Source organism: Lissotriton vulgaris, chromosome 2_2 (genome assembly GCF_964263255.1).
Source record: "Lissotriton vulgaris chromosome 2_2, aLisVul1.2, whole genome shotgun sequence".
Classification (NCBI taxonomy): domain Eukaryota; kingdom Metazoa; phylum Chordata; class Amphibia; order Caudata; family Salamandridae; genus Lissotriton; species Lissotriton vulgaris.
Genome location: NC_141688.1, coordinates 322932739 through 322949041, shown reverse-complemented (window position 1 = coordinate 322949041; position 16303 = coordinate 322932739). Strand labels below are relative to the sequence as shown.

The window sequence follows — 16303 nt, the reverse complement described above, 5'->3', positions numbered from 1 at the left end:
ATATGTCCTTCCCGTGGTTACTATGGCGCACAGGCCAGCTCACATTAGTGCGAAGGGGATATGTAAGCTGTTAGACCCTGTATGGCAGAAGGACAACATTCACAAAGTTGCTGCTCACCTAGCGAAGTTCTGTATGGTATTCATGATGTATAATCCTGGAAAAAGCACTTCTACACCTCCTGGTAATTTTGCACCCGCTTACTTCCCTTTCGAAGTTCTCCAGATGGATTTAATCGAAATGGAATGAGTCAACAATCTGAAGCATGTATTTGTAGTTGTTTGTGCATTCAGTAAACGGATTGAAGCATACCCCACTAAAGAGAACACAGCCACAGTGATGGCGAAGGTACTCTTTAAAGAGTTCTTCCCGTGTTTTGGTTTGCCCCGCTTGATTTGGAGTGACAACGGAAGTCACTTCAACTCAAAGGTTATCCAGTTGCTGTGCGATGGTCTGCACATCAAGTAGAGATTCCATGCTGCATCCCCAGTCGGCAGGTTTGGTTGAGAAGTACAATGGTACTCTTGAACTGAAGCTGGCAAAGATCAAGGAGAGCATAGGATTGCAATGCTCAGATGCTTTACCAGTAGCTTTGTTGTCTACAAGAGTCACGGCTCACTCTAGGACAGGATTGCCACTGTACGATGTCATGTTTGGCCGCCGAGTGAATATCTGGGGGGTTCCGCGACCTCGTTGTTTCTCTGAAATTGAATACCCTTTGCTTGTGGACTATTTTTATGAGTTGACTAAAAACTTGCACTCTATTCACCAACAGATTCATTAAGCTTTACCACCAGCTCCCAAGAGGCCACATCATGATATCCGACCCGATGATTACATCCTGGTGAGGAACTATTAGAGGAAAGGCAGTTTGGAGCCGTGCCAGAAGGGGCCTCTCCAGGTCCTCCTCGCCACCCGGACGGCAGTGAAGGTAGACAGTCGGAAGAATTGGATCCACTATAACAACTGCCAGAGGGTTCCCCTTCCATTGCCCTACTACCAGTGGACGCTCAATGGGATTGGTGACTCTGAAACGGAGCAGGTGTCGCGCTTCATTCCCTTCTCAGATGCACAACTGATGTGGGCACCCACGAGGAGGAGAACAGCGCAGTATTGAATAAGGCGGTGCCACTTGCGACTAAGGCCATCCTGGAGCCCCAGCTTATTGGCCCATCTGTGCTTGAGCCCCAGCCCATTGAGCCCCAGCCTGCTGGCTCATCTGTCTTTGAGCCCCTGCTCATTGGTCCCTCCAAGTCTGAGCCCCTTTTTGCTGACCCCTCTGTGCCTGAAGTAGTTATGTACAATCTGTGGCCCCCACGGAAGAGCAATGCACCTAAGGAAAAGTCATATTAGAAGGGATGGACTATGAGGAGAAAGAATAGGGTGTACCTTGCCTGTGGTACCAACAGTAGTTTAAGAAAAGGGAGATTGGTGCATTGTTTAGACATTGAACAGGGTGAATTCGTGCTTTCCCAGGAAAAAAGAGGGGAACACTACCCTGGACGACGTGGGATTTCCTCATAAAGGGCTTCGATTACGCAACTCTACCGAAAGTGCTCAACAGCACCACCGTAGATGAACAATGGGGGTCTGCCAGTGGGACTCTGATGGATATTGGGAACTTTGCCCCTTTTCTAGTTTTATTATTGTTGGTTCCATTGCATGTCCTTTCCTCAGATTTAAAAAAAAATGTACCCATTTGGTTGCCCCATTATGGAGGAACAACAGCCCTTTGCAGCCCTGCGTTTCGGGCAGAATGGGCATGGTTGGTCTAGTTGGTCTGTTAAGAGTAAAAAAATTTCATAGTCATTATCTTGATCTTTATGATAACAATGCTTGGAAAAGCGTGGTTTCTTGAAGAAAAATATCCTGTGCATTCTTTGATTGGTACAACGCCCTTCCCCCCTGAGCACATGTTTGTTACTTTAGCCCTCACAAGGGTGAGCACCGAAAAACATATGTCGATAATGTCTTTCTGCAGTTGCTCCACCAGGCGCACCACACTTTGAATCCTACTAATTGCTGGATTTGTGGCCTGATCCCTTCTGTGACACACAGAAATGATGCACTGCTGTCCTTGTCCTTTTCATATCTGGGAAGCTGTGAGGTCTGGTTCCAGCTGTTTACCATGGTGTATCCCCATTTCCATGCTGATGCCATGAATATGACTTATGCTGATTATGAGACTGTGTTAGAATATATACGTGTTCACCAAGGGTTTACTCCAGGAGAGTGAGGGGCTCCTTATACATTGTCTCCAACAGTCTGCATGAACATATATGAGAACTAAAAAAAAATTAACATGGCTCCAAAATGAAATGTTGGATTTCCAAAGTTTTAACGTCGCTGAATACTTTAGGTACTTTCAGATGCACAATATTACTCAGGATGAAGCAATGCCAGTACGCCCCTTTGCTGGGGCAGCTGTTGCGCCTAATAAATGTTATTAACATAACATAACATAACATAACAGTGCTGGTAGTTAGCACAACAGCTAGATTTTGCATTCAAGGCTTTGGAAATGTTCAAGAGGGACTGAGCAATTGCAACTATACCTATGTGTTGAGCACAAGAAGTAGCCCACCTTTACTTCCACCCCTTATGTTTATTTCGTTTGTGGGTCCCAGGCTTATGTGTGGCTTCCTAGGGGGTGGTCTGGAATATGTTATGTCTCTTTCCTCCTTCCCCTAGTGTATATAGCTCTGTCCAACTACCATAGGGATCACCGATTGCAGAGTAGTGGTGTCCACCTGTCTCGGATCAGAAGGCTCTTCAATACAGAAGACATTGATCAAACAGATACTGCCATACAGCAGTTCACTGATGCCATGAAGGGTATCATTACTTTTTTGGGCCCAATGTCTAAAAGCCTTAATATCCGCCGCCTCATTAGGGTGGTGGACGGGGTCATTAATACCACAGGTGGGATTCTAACAAACATCACAGCTGAGCACCAGGCTACGAGGCGTGTTGCTCTTCTGAGAAGGATGGTTTTAGACGTCATCCTTGCTGATCCGGGTAGGGCCTGTCGGGTTATCGGTAGTAGCTGCTGTGTATACATACCAGACCACGTCCCAAATGTTTATGCTGTGATACACAAGTTGCACAGGCTTACATCCGACATTCACCAAGAGAATTGTACCTGGACTCTTTCTGGCTGGTTGTGGGGTTTAATGGGAACATGGGGTTGGAAGATCTTTATCTTTCTAGTATTAATGGCTGGTGTTATTTTCACTTGTGTTTATGCATCCATCGCCTTCCTGCTTGTTGTGCTTACTGTATTGGGAAGTTAACACTTACATCAAAGGCTCCCGTGTATTATGTTAAGTCCTCGACTGTGATGATGCAAGCTGTCCACGACTTAATGGCCAGCAATGAGGGCATATTTGAGTACTGATAAATGTGTGAATACAAAGAGTACTAGTAGTCTTTTAACAAGATCACTTTTTACTGTCCTATGTATTAAATAAAAATTGTTAGCAAATGCTAAAAGGAGGGACTGTTGGACTGAAAATATGCCAAGCTGACTCCTTCTAGCATTGTGCAAGTTAAGGTAGCATTTGCAGCACCATTTTGTATTCAGACACCATTTTGTGCCCTGATCGAAATGAATCTTCTGTCTAATACTGTCTGCCTCAGCAGAAAAGCAGCCTCAATTGTTTCTTTTTATTATTCAAGATTGAGCTTTGTTGCACTAATGAATAGCTCATCTTGTGTTTGCATGCCTTTCCTCATATGTAGCCCCGCTCCCACTCTCAGTTGGGCACAGGCTGAGTAACCTTGAAGCTAAGATAGTGTATACCCAGTTTCAGGATGGAAGCTCATGTTTTTGTACCTCCTTTGTTCATCTATGCCAAGGCTGGAAAATTCCAGTCTGGGCGTGTTGGAAATGTATATCTAAATTTTTTCTTGTGTAGGGGGTCAGTCCCTCGACAGCTACCTAAGGAAGCTGGTCAGACTGGACTCCGCTCGAGCGAATACTAATAAAATAACTTTGGTTTGTAATTGCCAGTTGTTAATACCCAGTGTCTCCATGAGACATGTGCAGTCCTGCCCCATATCGTAAGCAAACCTCAGAGCTGAACACGAATAGTGTGGTTAGTAGAGAGCACGGATTGAAACCCAGTGCGGGCTCTTCCCAGTCACCCCTCCTAGGCTAACACCAGGACCTGCAGGAAGCGGGACACAAGGGTGGACTTTGACCCCAGTCCAGCTCCCTGGAGAAGAGATCTATGCTGGATCCTTTGAGCCAACACCTGAAAACTGTGACCCTGAGATGCAGGAGATGCATTGGGGCTTCTTAGAGGCTGAAGGTGCATGCAGCCTGCCCCTCCTGCTGTGAGAAGTTTGGGGGCTCATCTCCTGAAGGTACTGAACCGCCTGTTGCCTGAAGAGGTGTCTAGAGGACCAGAAGTCTCCCCAGCCAAGGGACCCACACCTATTCCCCCTCTGCTGCCCCCTGCATCCCCTCCACCCCTCTGCCCCAAGCTGTTCGCACTGCCAAGATAAGGATGAGTCTTAGGGGAGAGTCAATTGCTCCAACTAGAATTATGACGATGAACAGCAGCTTGACACTGTTCCACACTGGGGGCGGGCATGCAACCTCTCCTGCCTAGAGCTGAGACCACCTCTGGAAGCCATTGGGGCCTACGAACAGAATTTACCCAGCTAGAAGCTCGTGGCACCACTGGGCACTGGACTGCAGCTTGCACTGGCCCCATTTGGTATTTCCAAGTTCCTTTGCCCTGAGTGTCCTCAAAGTCATCTGACAGGGCACCCCAAAGCTGAAGAGATGCTCCCTGGGGTTCTCTAGATAGGGACTCTTGAGGTTTAGCTGGTAGCCCCCTATGACGACTGCTGTAGGCTCCCTGGACCCTACAGCCTGGGAGGCTGAAAGATGCTGACAAGTGGCTCATTCTGAGGTAAGTTGATGTTTACATACCCTCGGATAATAAAGCTGTAAAGTAAACCACGACCAGTGAGTCTCAATTCCTAACTCTGAATGTCGACAGGGTAAGCGCAGCCAACAGCTATTAGACAATGCAGCCTCATGGGACCTGGGAGCCCTGGCATGACCCCAAAGCCCCCAGGACACCCCTAACTCTTCCCCACCCTCTGTTAGACAATGCAGACTCATGGGAGCCCTGGCATGGCCCCAAAGCCCCCAGGACCCCCCAAACTCTGCCCCACCCTCTGTTAGACAATGCAGACTCATGGGACTTGGAAGCCCTGGCATGACCCCGAAGCCCCCAGTGCCCTCCCCAAACTCTACCCCACCCTCAGTTAGACAATGTAGCCTCATGGGACCTGGGAGCCCTGGCATGGCCCCAAAGACCCCAAGACCCCCCAAACTCTGCCCCAGCCCAGGAGGGTGGGTAGTTGCTGCAGGCCCCATGCTTCTCAGCAGTAGGTCCACCTGCTCCTAAGCAATAGGGCCTCCTGCTGAGCTCTGCAGACTCCCCCAGCCTGGATTGCTGGGCTGCACCGGTCCCTAAAGACCGAGCTTACCCCTTGACTGGCATTGTGGGAGTAACCCCCAAGCCCTGGTGCCGGCACACATTAGAGTGCAGTGTAGTGAAGGGTGTTTGTAGGTGTTAGACCCTTCCTAGGTCTGATGGGTGCCTCTGTTTTCAGGGTGAGCCTTGGCATATCTCTCTTGGGTGTCTGCTCGTATTTGTAATGTGTAGCTGGGGGGACCAGGGGTTTAGCAGGACATACTAGGTGGGGGCTTGTATGGGGCTTGGGTGAGCTCTATTCTATGCTGCAGCTTTTACAATTAATTAAAAGTGAGGAAATCAGAACCATCCCCATCAAATGTTTTTTGCAGAGATGCCAGCCCCTATGGGCATGAAATTATCCCCAGGCCCGCCCACCCTGCTCATGAGAGGACTTACAGTGCTGTCGTCGCTGCTCCAACTCTCTTCTGCGCCGGCGCCGCAGGCTGGGCTTCCATCGACCTATGAGCAAAAGAGGTCTGAGAGGCATAGAGGCTACCGACCCCCCATGGAGGAGGGGCGAGATGGAGAGCAAGTGATGGTGGCACAATAAGGAGCAGGTGATGGTTGCACGATGAAGAGCAGGTGATGGTGGCACGATGAAGAGCAGGTGATGGTGGCACGATGAAGAGCAGTTAATGGTGTCACAGGTGATGGTGGCACAATGAAGAGCAGGTGATGGTGGCACGATGAAGAGCAGGTGATGATGGCACAATGAAGAGCAGGTAATGGTGGCACAGGTGATGGTGGCACAATGAAGAGCAGGTGATGGTGGCACGATGAAGAGCAGGTGATGGTGGCACGATGAAGAGCAGGTGGTGGTGGCACAGGTGATGGTGGCACAATGAAGAGCAGGTGATGGTGGCACAGGAGATGGTGGCATGATGAAGAACAGGTGAAGGTGGTATGATGAATAACAGGTGAAGGTGGCACAGTGATGAACAGGTGATGGTGGCGCAATGAAGAACAGGTGAAGGTGGCACAATGAAGAACAGGTGAAGGTTGCATGATGAAGAACAGGTGAAGGTGGCACGATGAACAGGTGAAGGTGGCACGATGAAGAACACATGAAGGTGGCACAGTGAGGAAGAGGTGATAGTGGCACAATCAAGAACAAGGGAAGGTGGCACGATGAAGAACAGGTGAAGGTGGCACATTGAAGAAGAGATGAAGGTAGCACCATAGAAAGAAAACTTATAGAGGAAGAAGCAGGTGACTACAGGATGGAGAAGGGTGATGGTGGAAGCATGGAGAATGGTGTTACTATGATAGAGAAGAGTGATGGAAGCATGGAAGGCTGATGCAGCTATGATACAGAAGGGTGATGGAAGTATGGAAGGAAGATGTTGCTATGATAGTGAGGGGTGATGGAAGCACGGAAGGGTGATGTCACTATGGCAATGAAGGGCAATAGAAGCATGGAAGGAAGATGTTGCAATAATACAGAAGAATGACGGTAGCATGGAAGGACAATGTCGCTATGATAGAACAGGGTGATGGAACATTGTGATGGTGAAAGGATGGAATGGAGATGCAGAGAGGATGGAGATAATGATGGCAGTGCAAGCAAGACAGCAACAGGATGGGAGAAAGGAATGTGTCAAAATGACAGAAAGAAAACAACGTCACAATGAAAAAGAGTGAGGCCAGGATGAAAAGAAGGCGGTGACAATATGGAGCAGCTCTTTGGAAACGTGAGTTTTGGTGACTAGGAAGAGGGTTAGTAAATTAGAACCAGCAAGCGACAGAAGGAGTGAGCAAGACATATGTATGGTGAGATTAGCAGCAAGAACAAACTCTGTAGGTAGAAGCATGGTATGGAGGCTGTCAGCAGGATGAGCTCAGCATCAGTGAGTTGAAGACAAGGTGAGATACTCTTACACCAGATGAACAAGGACACACAGACCAGCTGGACAGAAGCATAGACTCTACCTGACACAGCAAAGGGACACACTGACAGTTGAGCAGACACACAGACCAGCTGTACAGAAGCATGTGCTCTGCCTGACTCAGTAGAAGGACACACTGACAGTTCAGCAGACACACAGACCAGCTGGACAGAAGCATACCCTCTACCTGACTCAGCAGAAGGACACACTGACAGGTGAGAAGACTCACACACCATCTGGACAGAAGCATGTGCTCTACCTGACTCAGCAGAAGCACACACTGACAGGTGAGAAGACAAACAGAGCAGCCGGACGGAAGCCTTTACCTGTGATCACTCTGCTATTTACAGCCAGAAAGAAGCACTTCCTGTTATCACTCTGCTATTTACAGCCAGAAAGAAGCACTTCCTGTTATCACTCTGCTATTTACAGCCAGAAAGAAGCACTTCCTGTTATCACTCTACTGTTTACAGCCAGAAAGATGTACATCCTGTTATCACTCTACTGTTTACAGCCAGAAAGATGTACATCCTGTTATCACTCTACTGTTTACAGCCAGAAAGATGTACATCCTGTTATCACTCTACTGTTTACAGCCAGAAAGATGTACTTCCTGTTATCACTCTACTGTTTACAGCCAGAAAGAAGCACATGCTGTTATCACTCTACTGTTTACAGCCAGAAAGATGTACTTCCTGTTATCACTCTACTGTTTACAGCCAGAAAGAAGCACATGCTGGTACCTCTCCAGTTTTTCAGATGTGGTGCAGCACTCCCCGTTGCCACTGCTCTATTCCCTGCAGGCTCGCACACACCTAGTTCATCCCTCTGCTATTTCAGGCAACCACAGTTCCTGTCATCGCTGCTATGACAATCAGGCTTCCTGCTAGATCTGTTCTAGCTGCACGGTAGCTGCTAGCTCTCCACTCCTGCAGCCTTCAGTATGTTACCTTGTTTCCCTTTGTCCACACAACAGCAGGTGTTACCTTGTATTCTTTGGTCCACCCAGCAGGGGGTCTTACCTTGTTTCCTTTGGTCCACCCAGCAGGGGGTCTTACCTTGTTTCCTTTGGTCCACCCAGCAGGGGGTCTTACCTTGTTTCCTTTGGTCCACACAACAGTGGGTGCAGGGTCCCCTGAGATAGGCACGTCCAGGCGCAGTTTATTCCCCGCCACCACAACAATCGTGTCAGCCGCGCGGCCCATGCAGTCCAGGTTGATTTTTGGTGGTTCTGTCAAGATATAAAGCACCAGGAAAGGAGTGAGGAGGATCTTTCACTGGACACCTTCTGACTCATTCTAATATTTATCTAAGCAGAAAAATATATAAAAATAAGAAATCCATAGCCTATGAATCAGAATGAAACAAAGACAGCATGACAGACAAGAATGGGATCCAAACGCTGTACAGGGAACAAAGCCAAAGAATGAAATACATAGATGCAGACCAGAGAAACAATGAGACCTAGAAACACACAAGGAAACACAGCCAGATGAATAAACACAAACATAAAACACATGAGAAGAAAGGCCCCTTGTTGCATGCTCACCCCCAAGATTTTGGACTAACGCTGCTTGTTTGTCGACTCTGAGAGTAAACTCAATCCTGCCAACCAGGCCCCAGTGCCTGGGCTCTTACCTTTTTAAAGGAATATTGAATTGAATTGAATAGCTTTATTTCGATATAAAAGCATATCATAAAAGCATTACATTACAGCAATGGATAAAAACAGTTTGACAGTACACAATATAAAAGCCTACAAAATCAACAGGGATATCAGGGGAGTAGATTATTAGCCCAGACATAAGGACAGGTTCAAGCAAAAAACACATTACTGAAGCAGCAGTTTCTTTGCAGATCTTATCCGCCAAGCCCAGCCCAAAAATGTTGCCATGCAACAGGCATAAAAGGGACGAGCATCCGATCGTAATATGCGTAAGGCTTGCAGGTTTGATCTAGTGCCCAAGCTCCTACATAGTGGCTTCAGCCATCTCGACCTGGGCGCTGCATATGCACAACACTCAAACAACAGATGGGAAATGGACTCGACCCTTGAATCACAGAAAGGGCAATCTGGAATGGTTTGTAATGGTGGTTTCCAAGTAGAAGTTAACAGCCCTAAGGGAAGTACTCCTACCCTAAATTTAAAAGGTATATGTCTAATTGGTTTATCCACCATTGGTCCAAGCTATCTTCCCTATAAGTCCCGAGTGTATGGTATTGGAGCTACCCAAGGAAAGTAAGTTAAAGTGTCAGGTGTCGAATGCAGCACTTTTTGTGCAACCACAAATGTGGCAAAGCAAAGCATGACCCACAGCGCATGACCCCCTGCGCATGACCCCCAGCGCATGACCCCCAGCGCATGACCCCCAGGCCTCCATTGCTGGCTGACCAAGCAAATCAAAACGTCCTCCTCAACTTTGACATTGAATCTAATGGGAAGCCTAAACCTTCCTTTTTTAATATTTATAAGTCACCATTTAGGCAGGCATACTGAGACCTTAAGGCAGGTGCATTATTTTTAAATATGGACATATGTTTAACTTTACATGCCCAGACAAGAAAAAAAACCAAATGTACCTTTTTACTGGGGAAAGGCAAGCAGCCCCATTGGCAAATAAAGGGTTACATGCTGACAACTCACCAGTGCTAACTTCTGAATGGGACAACTAAATATGGTACTTGAAAATATCAAAAGAATTGATTGCATTGAACCCGACTTTCTGCTCATGTCTAATTTAATGTAGCTGTTGCAGAAATAGCAACTTTAGAATGTTGTCCAAAGTTCCAGCCGGAGAGGTTCAGGAGTGTCCCGCATCGTCTGGTAGCCGATTGCTGAGGGTCTTGGAGTCTGGTGCACAAAAATGAAAGGTGCGATTTAAAAATGCAGGTCACAGCAGTGGGTCTCTTTGGTCGGAGGGGGGAGGAGGTCATAAGGGCCTGGGGACTGGGGGGTGGGGTGTGGAGGGAGCAGAGCTGGTTGATCGGTGCTGGTGTCAGTTGGGGTGTCTGCAGAGCGGACAGGTCAGCCTGGCATTGTGTGCCGGTCAGGAGCAGGCAACTTGGAGAGGCATCTCCGAGACAGATGGGGCATTTGAGTGTGTCTCGGGTGTCTCTCCGTCCCTCAAAGGGTGCTTGCTGATAGTGCTTTGGGGTTCTGGTGTGGACTTGTCTTCTTGCTATTTAGCACTAGGCGTCCAGTACTTCAAGAATTGGTTCACCGCTGCTCTGGTAGTCCCTGGTGCCTCCAAACTTGGAGGCCAGGCAGATCTGACCCTCCCCAGCTGTTGTACCTTTTCTTGCTTCGGCGGCGCTGCATCGAGGTCATCGGGAAGCAGCAAGTCGACAAACCGGACTTCACAGGATCGGTCCCTGCGTGTACAGAGGATTGATACCTTCACTTCAAGGGAGCTTCTTAGCGAGTTCTCTGAGGCTGGAGTACTCTGGGGCTCTTGGAGTTTTATTAGGTTTCAGGACAACACACCAGCAGCTATTGTTGGGGGCAGGGTAGGGCATCTTTTTTTCTGCAGCAGGACTTCAGTTCTCGTGCAGCAGGCGGTCTTTTGTCCTGGTCTTCTTTGGTCCGATGAATCTGAGGTTCAGGTCTTGGGGAGCCACGTACATACTGCATTTAGGGGCGTTACAATGGGCTACTTATCTTTAGGGTGTCTACACCTTGAAGTGGGAAGAGTCTCTACCCTAGCCCTGATTGGAGGCTTTCCCACTATCGCAAGATGGTGGAATTTCCAGAGAGCGGTTCACCTCGCCTGCCCTATCCTAGGGGTGGTGTAGGTTGAGAGGGGACACTCCTCCTCCTATAACTAATGTTCCTGTCTTTCCTGTTACCAAAAGCCCTCCCCCACTATCGGAGGTTCCTGTGTTGGATTTCAAAGGCAGCATTGCTTTTCAAGCTTCCCGCCCTGGTGGCCCATCCTGTCCTGGAGGAGGTGTGAAAGACCCCCACCCAGAGCAGGTATTGTTTCTGTTCTCTGAGGGCGCCGGCTCTCGCCCCATGAGGTCAGAAACATGTCTGCTGGTGGCAGACTGGCGAACACAAGTCAGGAATCACACTGGTGCTTGGTAAAATGGTCTCCTGTGTAAATTTATTAATAAATCCCACTTGGTATCAGTGAAGATTTATTAAGACAAGAGGTTTGGTACCAAACATTTTAGAAATCAGTGAAACCATCATGGAGCGAGGAAACTGGGGCCTTATTTATGAAGGCCTTGCGTCAGTTTTGCGCCGCCGGTGCGTCACTTTTTGTGACGCACCAGCGGTGTAAAAAATGCGCCCTGTTGCGCCATATTTAAAAAGTGACGCATCTAGGTAGATGCGTCACTTTTTACACCCCTGCGCCACATTATACCTGTGTCAGGTATAATGTATGCAGAGGGGGCGTTCCCCCGCAAAAAGCCTCGTAATAGTGACGCAGTGAAATCTATGAGATTTCACTGCATCACTTTTAGGACGCTGTTGCTTCAAAATCTTGCGCCTGCCTCACAGCAGGCGGAAGACTGACGCAAGCCCTTTCACATGGGGCTTTCTCCATGTGAAAGGACGCATTGCTGGAGTTGCGTCACTTTTGTGACACACTCCAGCGCCTCGTTGCGCTATATTTAAAAAGTGACGCATCTAGGTAGATGGGTCACTTTTTAAAACCCTGCGCCACATTATACCTGCGTCAGGTATAATGTATGCAGAGGGGGCGTTCCCCTGCAAAAAGCCTCGTAATAGTGACGCAGTGAAATCTATGAGATTTCACTGCATCACTTTTAGGACGCTGTTGCGTCAATTTCTTGCGCCTGCCTCACAGCAGGCGTAAGACTGACGCAAGCCCTTTCCCATGGGGCTTTCCCCATGTGAAAGGACGCATTGCTGGAGTTGCGTCACTTTTGTGACGCACTCCAGCAATGCGTCACTTTTGCGCTTACAGATACGTCAGAAATACTGACGTATCTGTAACTCCTTGCGACATGATGCGTCATACATTAAATATGACGCATCATTTGTGTCGCAAGGAGGGCGCAGTGAAAAGTGACGCATCGCTGTTTTCACGCAGCGATGCGTCACTTTTCATGAATGAGGCCCCTGGTGTCTACAAGTTTCCAGCCCATGTACTCTTTATGGCTTCCCCGTTCACTTTTAACATCACAGACTGGAGTGGACATTGTAGGGGCACATCTTTTCCTGCTGATACGCCCACACAGAGGATACAGTGCACCCTGCCTTAGAGCGAAAGACTGCAGTAGTGGTGACTTACCTATATCTCACGCAGTGTATGGGTGGCACGGCGCACAGCCTGTGTGCTATGTCGATACAACGGATTTTCCTGCACCAAAGCACGCGGCCTGCAATGGCAGAGTGCATGGCCTTGGTGAGGGGGCCCTAGGGTGGCACAACCAATGCTGCAGCCCCAGAGGACCCTCTTCAGTACTCATACCCTTAAGTACCAGGGGTACCACTTAAGAGCAACTTACAGGGGTAGCTGTAATTGTGGTAATCGTGGTACAGTGTTTAGGGAAAGAGGTCTGGTGCTAGGGACCTGGTTAGCAGGGAACCAGTGCACTTACGGCTCGACATCACATCAGACAAAAAGTGGGGGCTACCCATGTCAGAAGAGGCACTTTCCTACACTGCACTTTAGTTTTAGCAGACAGGCTGCCATCTTGGACAGAGAGGGAGAAAAAAATCTCCAAGGTGTCCAACCCTTGGTGTGAATCTCCAAGGTGTCCAACCCTTGGTGTGAATCTCCAAGGTGTCCAACCCTTGGTGTGAATCTCCAAGGTGTCCAACCCTTGGTGTGAATCTCCAAGATGTCCAACCCTTGGTGTGAATCTCCAAGGTGTCCAACCCTTGGTGTGAATCTCCAAGATGTCCAACCCAGGACTGAACCACAATCAGAATTAAGGAGCCTGCAGAGTTCAGAAGTGGATACAGATCTGGACGAAGGCCACAGCAGATCAAATAAAAGCGCGGTCCCCTCGGTGATAGATGAATTTAGTTTTTTAGCAGAGGAGAGGAGGTTCAACCTCCGACAAAGACAACAAGTATCTTACGGAGGAAAACCAAAAGGGAGAGGCAGAGGCTACGGAGACGCAAAGGCAGGAAACAACAGCAGTGCACCAGCAGGGAGAGGGAGCAAATAGCCCTAACAGCAGTCACAAATGATACAACAATCATCAACTTATCTGATGTTACCCTGACTGATAAAGAAAAGCAGATCCTGAAACTTGCTCTGTCCTACTGCCCCACTGCAGACTTCAACTATGTGGACACCAGAGTGGACGCCTTTAAATTTGTGAGGTCTTTAAAACTAAAGAAGTTTTTTGCGAAAAACCAACAAAGAAAAGGAACAATTCCAGATGGAACCCCATTGGATCCTAACCAAAGAGACAATTTGTCGGTGGCAGATATGGATCTACTCTTGGAACTAAAGGGTATTGGTGCATTGCCAACCAGCAACTTAGACAATGTACTGCCTGATGAGGTTCCCGTTCATGATGAAGAGACGGCAACAACAAGCAGTCAAATTTTGGAACTAGCGAGAGAACAAGAAGTGGACATTGGGGGGAGTGCCCCTACGAACTTTAGACCAAGTTTGAGATTTATTCCTTTGAACGCATAAGATTCAGTAGATGTGTTTAATGAATTAATTACTAATGATTTGAAAAATCTAGAAAAATGCACCAGTGTCAAACATACAGTTTTCACCAAGCAAGAACAAGAGTTTTCTGCATTGATTATTTATTTATTTATTTATAAAGCTTGTAAAGCGCACTGTTGCCTAACAGGCATCTTGGCGCTGGAGCTCCATGAACATGGCCGAAGGACAGCTATATAACAACACTCAAACCCTAGGGAACAGCCAGGTCTTCACAGATTTTCTGAACGGGAGAAGTTCATCTAGTTGCCTAATCTCCCAAGGTAGGCTGTTCCAAAGCTTTGCCGCAGCCACACTGAAAGATCTTCCCCCCGCCCTGACTTTTTTTAAAATAGGGACTCTCACTAGACGGGCTGACGAGGAGCGCAGCACCCTGGCGGGGGAGTACCAGGTAAATTTAGCCTGCAGCGATCTGGGTCCAAGCCCTTGAAGGGCCTTAAAAACAAGGCAGAGTGACTTAAATCGTATTCTCTGCCTGAAGGGAAGCCAGTGAAGTTCGTACAAGGCCGCGGAGGCTGACGTTCTTCTAGGCCATCCCAGGGCCATTCTGGCCGCCGCTGACTGGACTCTTTGAAGCCTATCAAGCAGAAAACTGGGAGACTCGAGAAAATGTGCGTTACAATAATCGAGTCTACTCAGGATAGTGCATCTGGCCACCAGAGCCCTAGCAGAGGAAGGAAGAAGTGGCATAATCTTACGAAGGGACCTAATCAGGACAAAGCAGGAGGATACAGTTTTTGCAAGCTGGGCCTCCATAGTCACCTTGTTGTCCAGCATAACCCCTAGGTTACGCACTGTTTTAACAGGAGAAAACCTTAGTGGCTATTTCAGGGGGCCAGAGATTAACCGGAAGAGGGTGTGGAATCTTGCTCCCTGCATAGAGGAGCAGTTCAGTTTTGCCAGCGTTAAATTGCAGGGAATTAACCTGCAGCCAGCCAGCAACATCCCGAAAACACTCATGGAAGGTCCCAACCGACATTGAATCCTCCCCCTCATAGGAGAGGATCAGTTGAGTGTCATCCGCATAATTAATCGTATTAATCTTATATGAATTAATCAGGGAGACCAGAGGTTTTAAATAAAGATTAAACAAGATAGGGCTGATTGCCGAGCCTTGAGGAACCCCGTGTGTTACTGGAGAGAACGCAGATTGATAAGGGGGGAGGGCCACAACCTGCTGTCTGTCCTCAAGAAAGGAGCGAAACCACTGCAGGGCACAGCCCCTCACCCCAGCCTCCTGCAATCCACGCAGGAGGATCTCATGGTTTACAGTATCAAATGCGGCAAACAGGTCGAGTAAGATCAAAGCGGTTGTCTGACCCCTGTCTGCACACATTAGAAGCTCATCCATAGCCATAACCAGGGCCGTCTCTGTCCCGTGTGCAGGGCGGAAGCCAAATTGCAAATCCAAATGTTTAGACAGTAAACAGCTGACCCTACGTTCAACAATCTGTGCCAGCGAGATTGGTCTTTAATTCTTAGAGCAATCTGGATCCAACGAAGGTTTTTACAACAGCGGGGATATCACCGCTTGCTTCCATCGGCCGGGCACAATGCCACTGGTCAAGGACTGGTTACAGGTCTGGCGAAGGGCAGGAAATAATTCTACCTCATACTCCTTCCAGATCTTATGCGGGACCGGGTCCATAGGTGAGCCGGAGGAGATGTTCCACGCCAGCCTCCTGAAGTCCTCCTCCCCAAAAGGGGGAAACTCCGATAGTTGCTCCCTGGGGCTAATGTTCCTGCCGAGGGAGATCCGATACATCCGTACTTGGGGAGCAGCTAAACCCAGGGGGAGCCTTGAGATCCATGATAATACCTCAATTTTTTCCCTGAAGAACTTGGCCAGGTTCTCACAGAGTTCCTGCGAGGTGGGTGTCGCATTCTTGGAGCAGTCCGGGCTAGTATAACTGTTGAGAATATTAAAAATGCTCCGAGAGCTGTTTGAAGCATTGCAGATTGAAGAGCAGAAATGCTCTGCTTTGACGTTGTGGATCAGGGTTTTATACTCAGCCAATTTAGACTTCCAAAACAGCCTGTCTGAGTCGTCATATCCCCGTCGCCATTTCCTCTCTGACTGTTTAAAAGCTAGTTTAGAGGATTTCAAAGTATCGTTAAACCAAGGGGCAGAGGCTCTGCTTTTGCTTCTAAGCTTTCTTAACGAGGCATAGGAATCTAACGTGTTGGTAATCCTAAGGCATAGCTATGCAAAGTTTTCATCAACCTGTTAATCCAGGGAGAAGCAATCTCCAACCTTGA

The 16303-nt window shown here is 48.2% G+C and overlaps 1 protein-coding gene across 1 annotated transcript in view; it reads right to left on the bottom strand.

Annotated features, from left to right (window-relative positions):
• MYBPC3 (myosin binding protein C3) overlaps positions 1-16303 on the bottom strand; it is a 412405-nt gene that overhangs the window by 129751 nt on the left and 266351 nt on the right. Inside the window, exons 21-22 of the mRNA XM_086959710.1 lie at positions 8477-8613; positions 5893-5955 (exon numbers count right to left, since the gene is read on the bottom strand). Coding sequence (XP_086815836.1) covers positions 5893-5955; positions 8477-8613 — 200 coding nt within the window. The remainder of the gene's footprint in view (positions 1-5892; positions 5956-8476; positions 8614-16303) is intronic.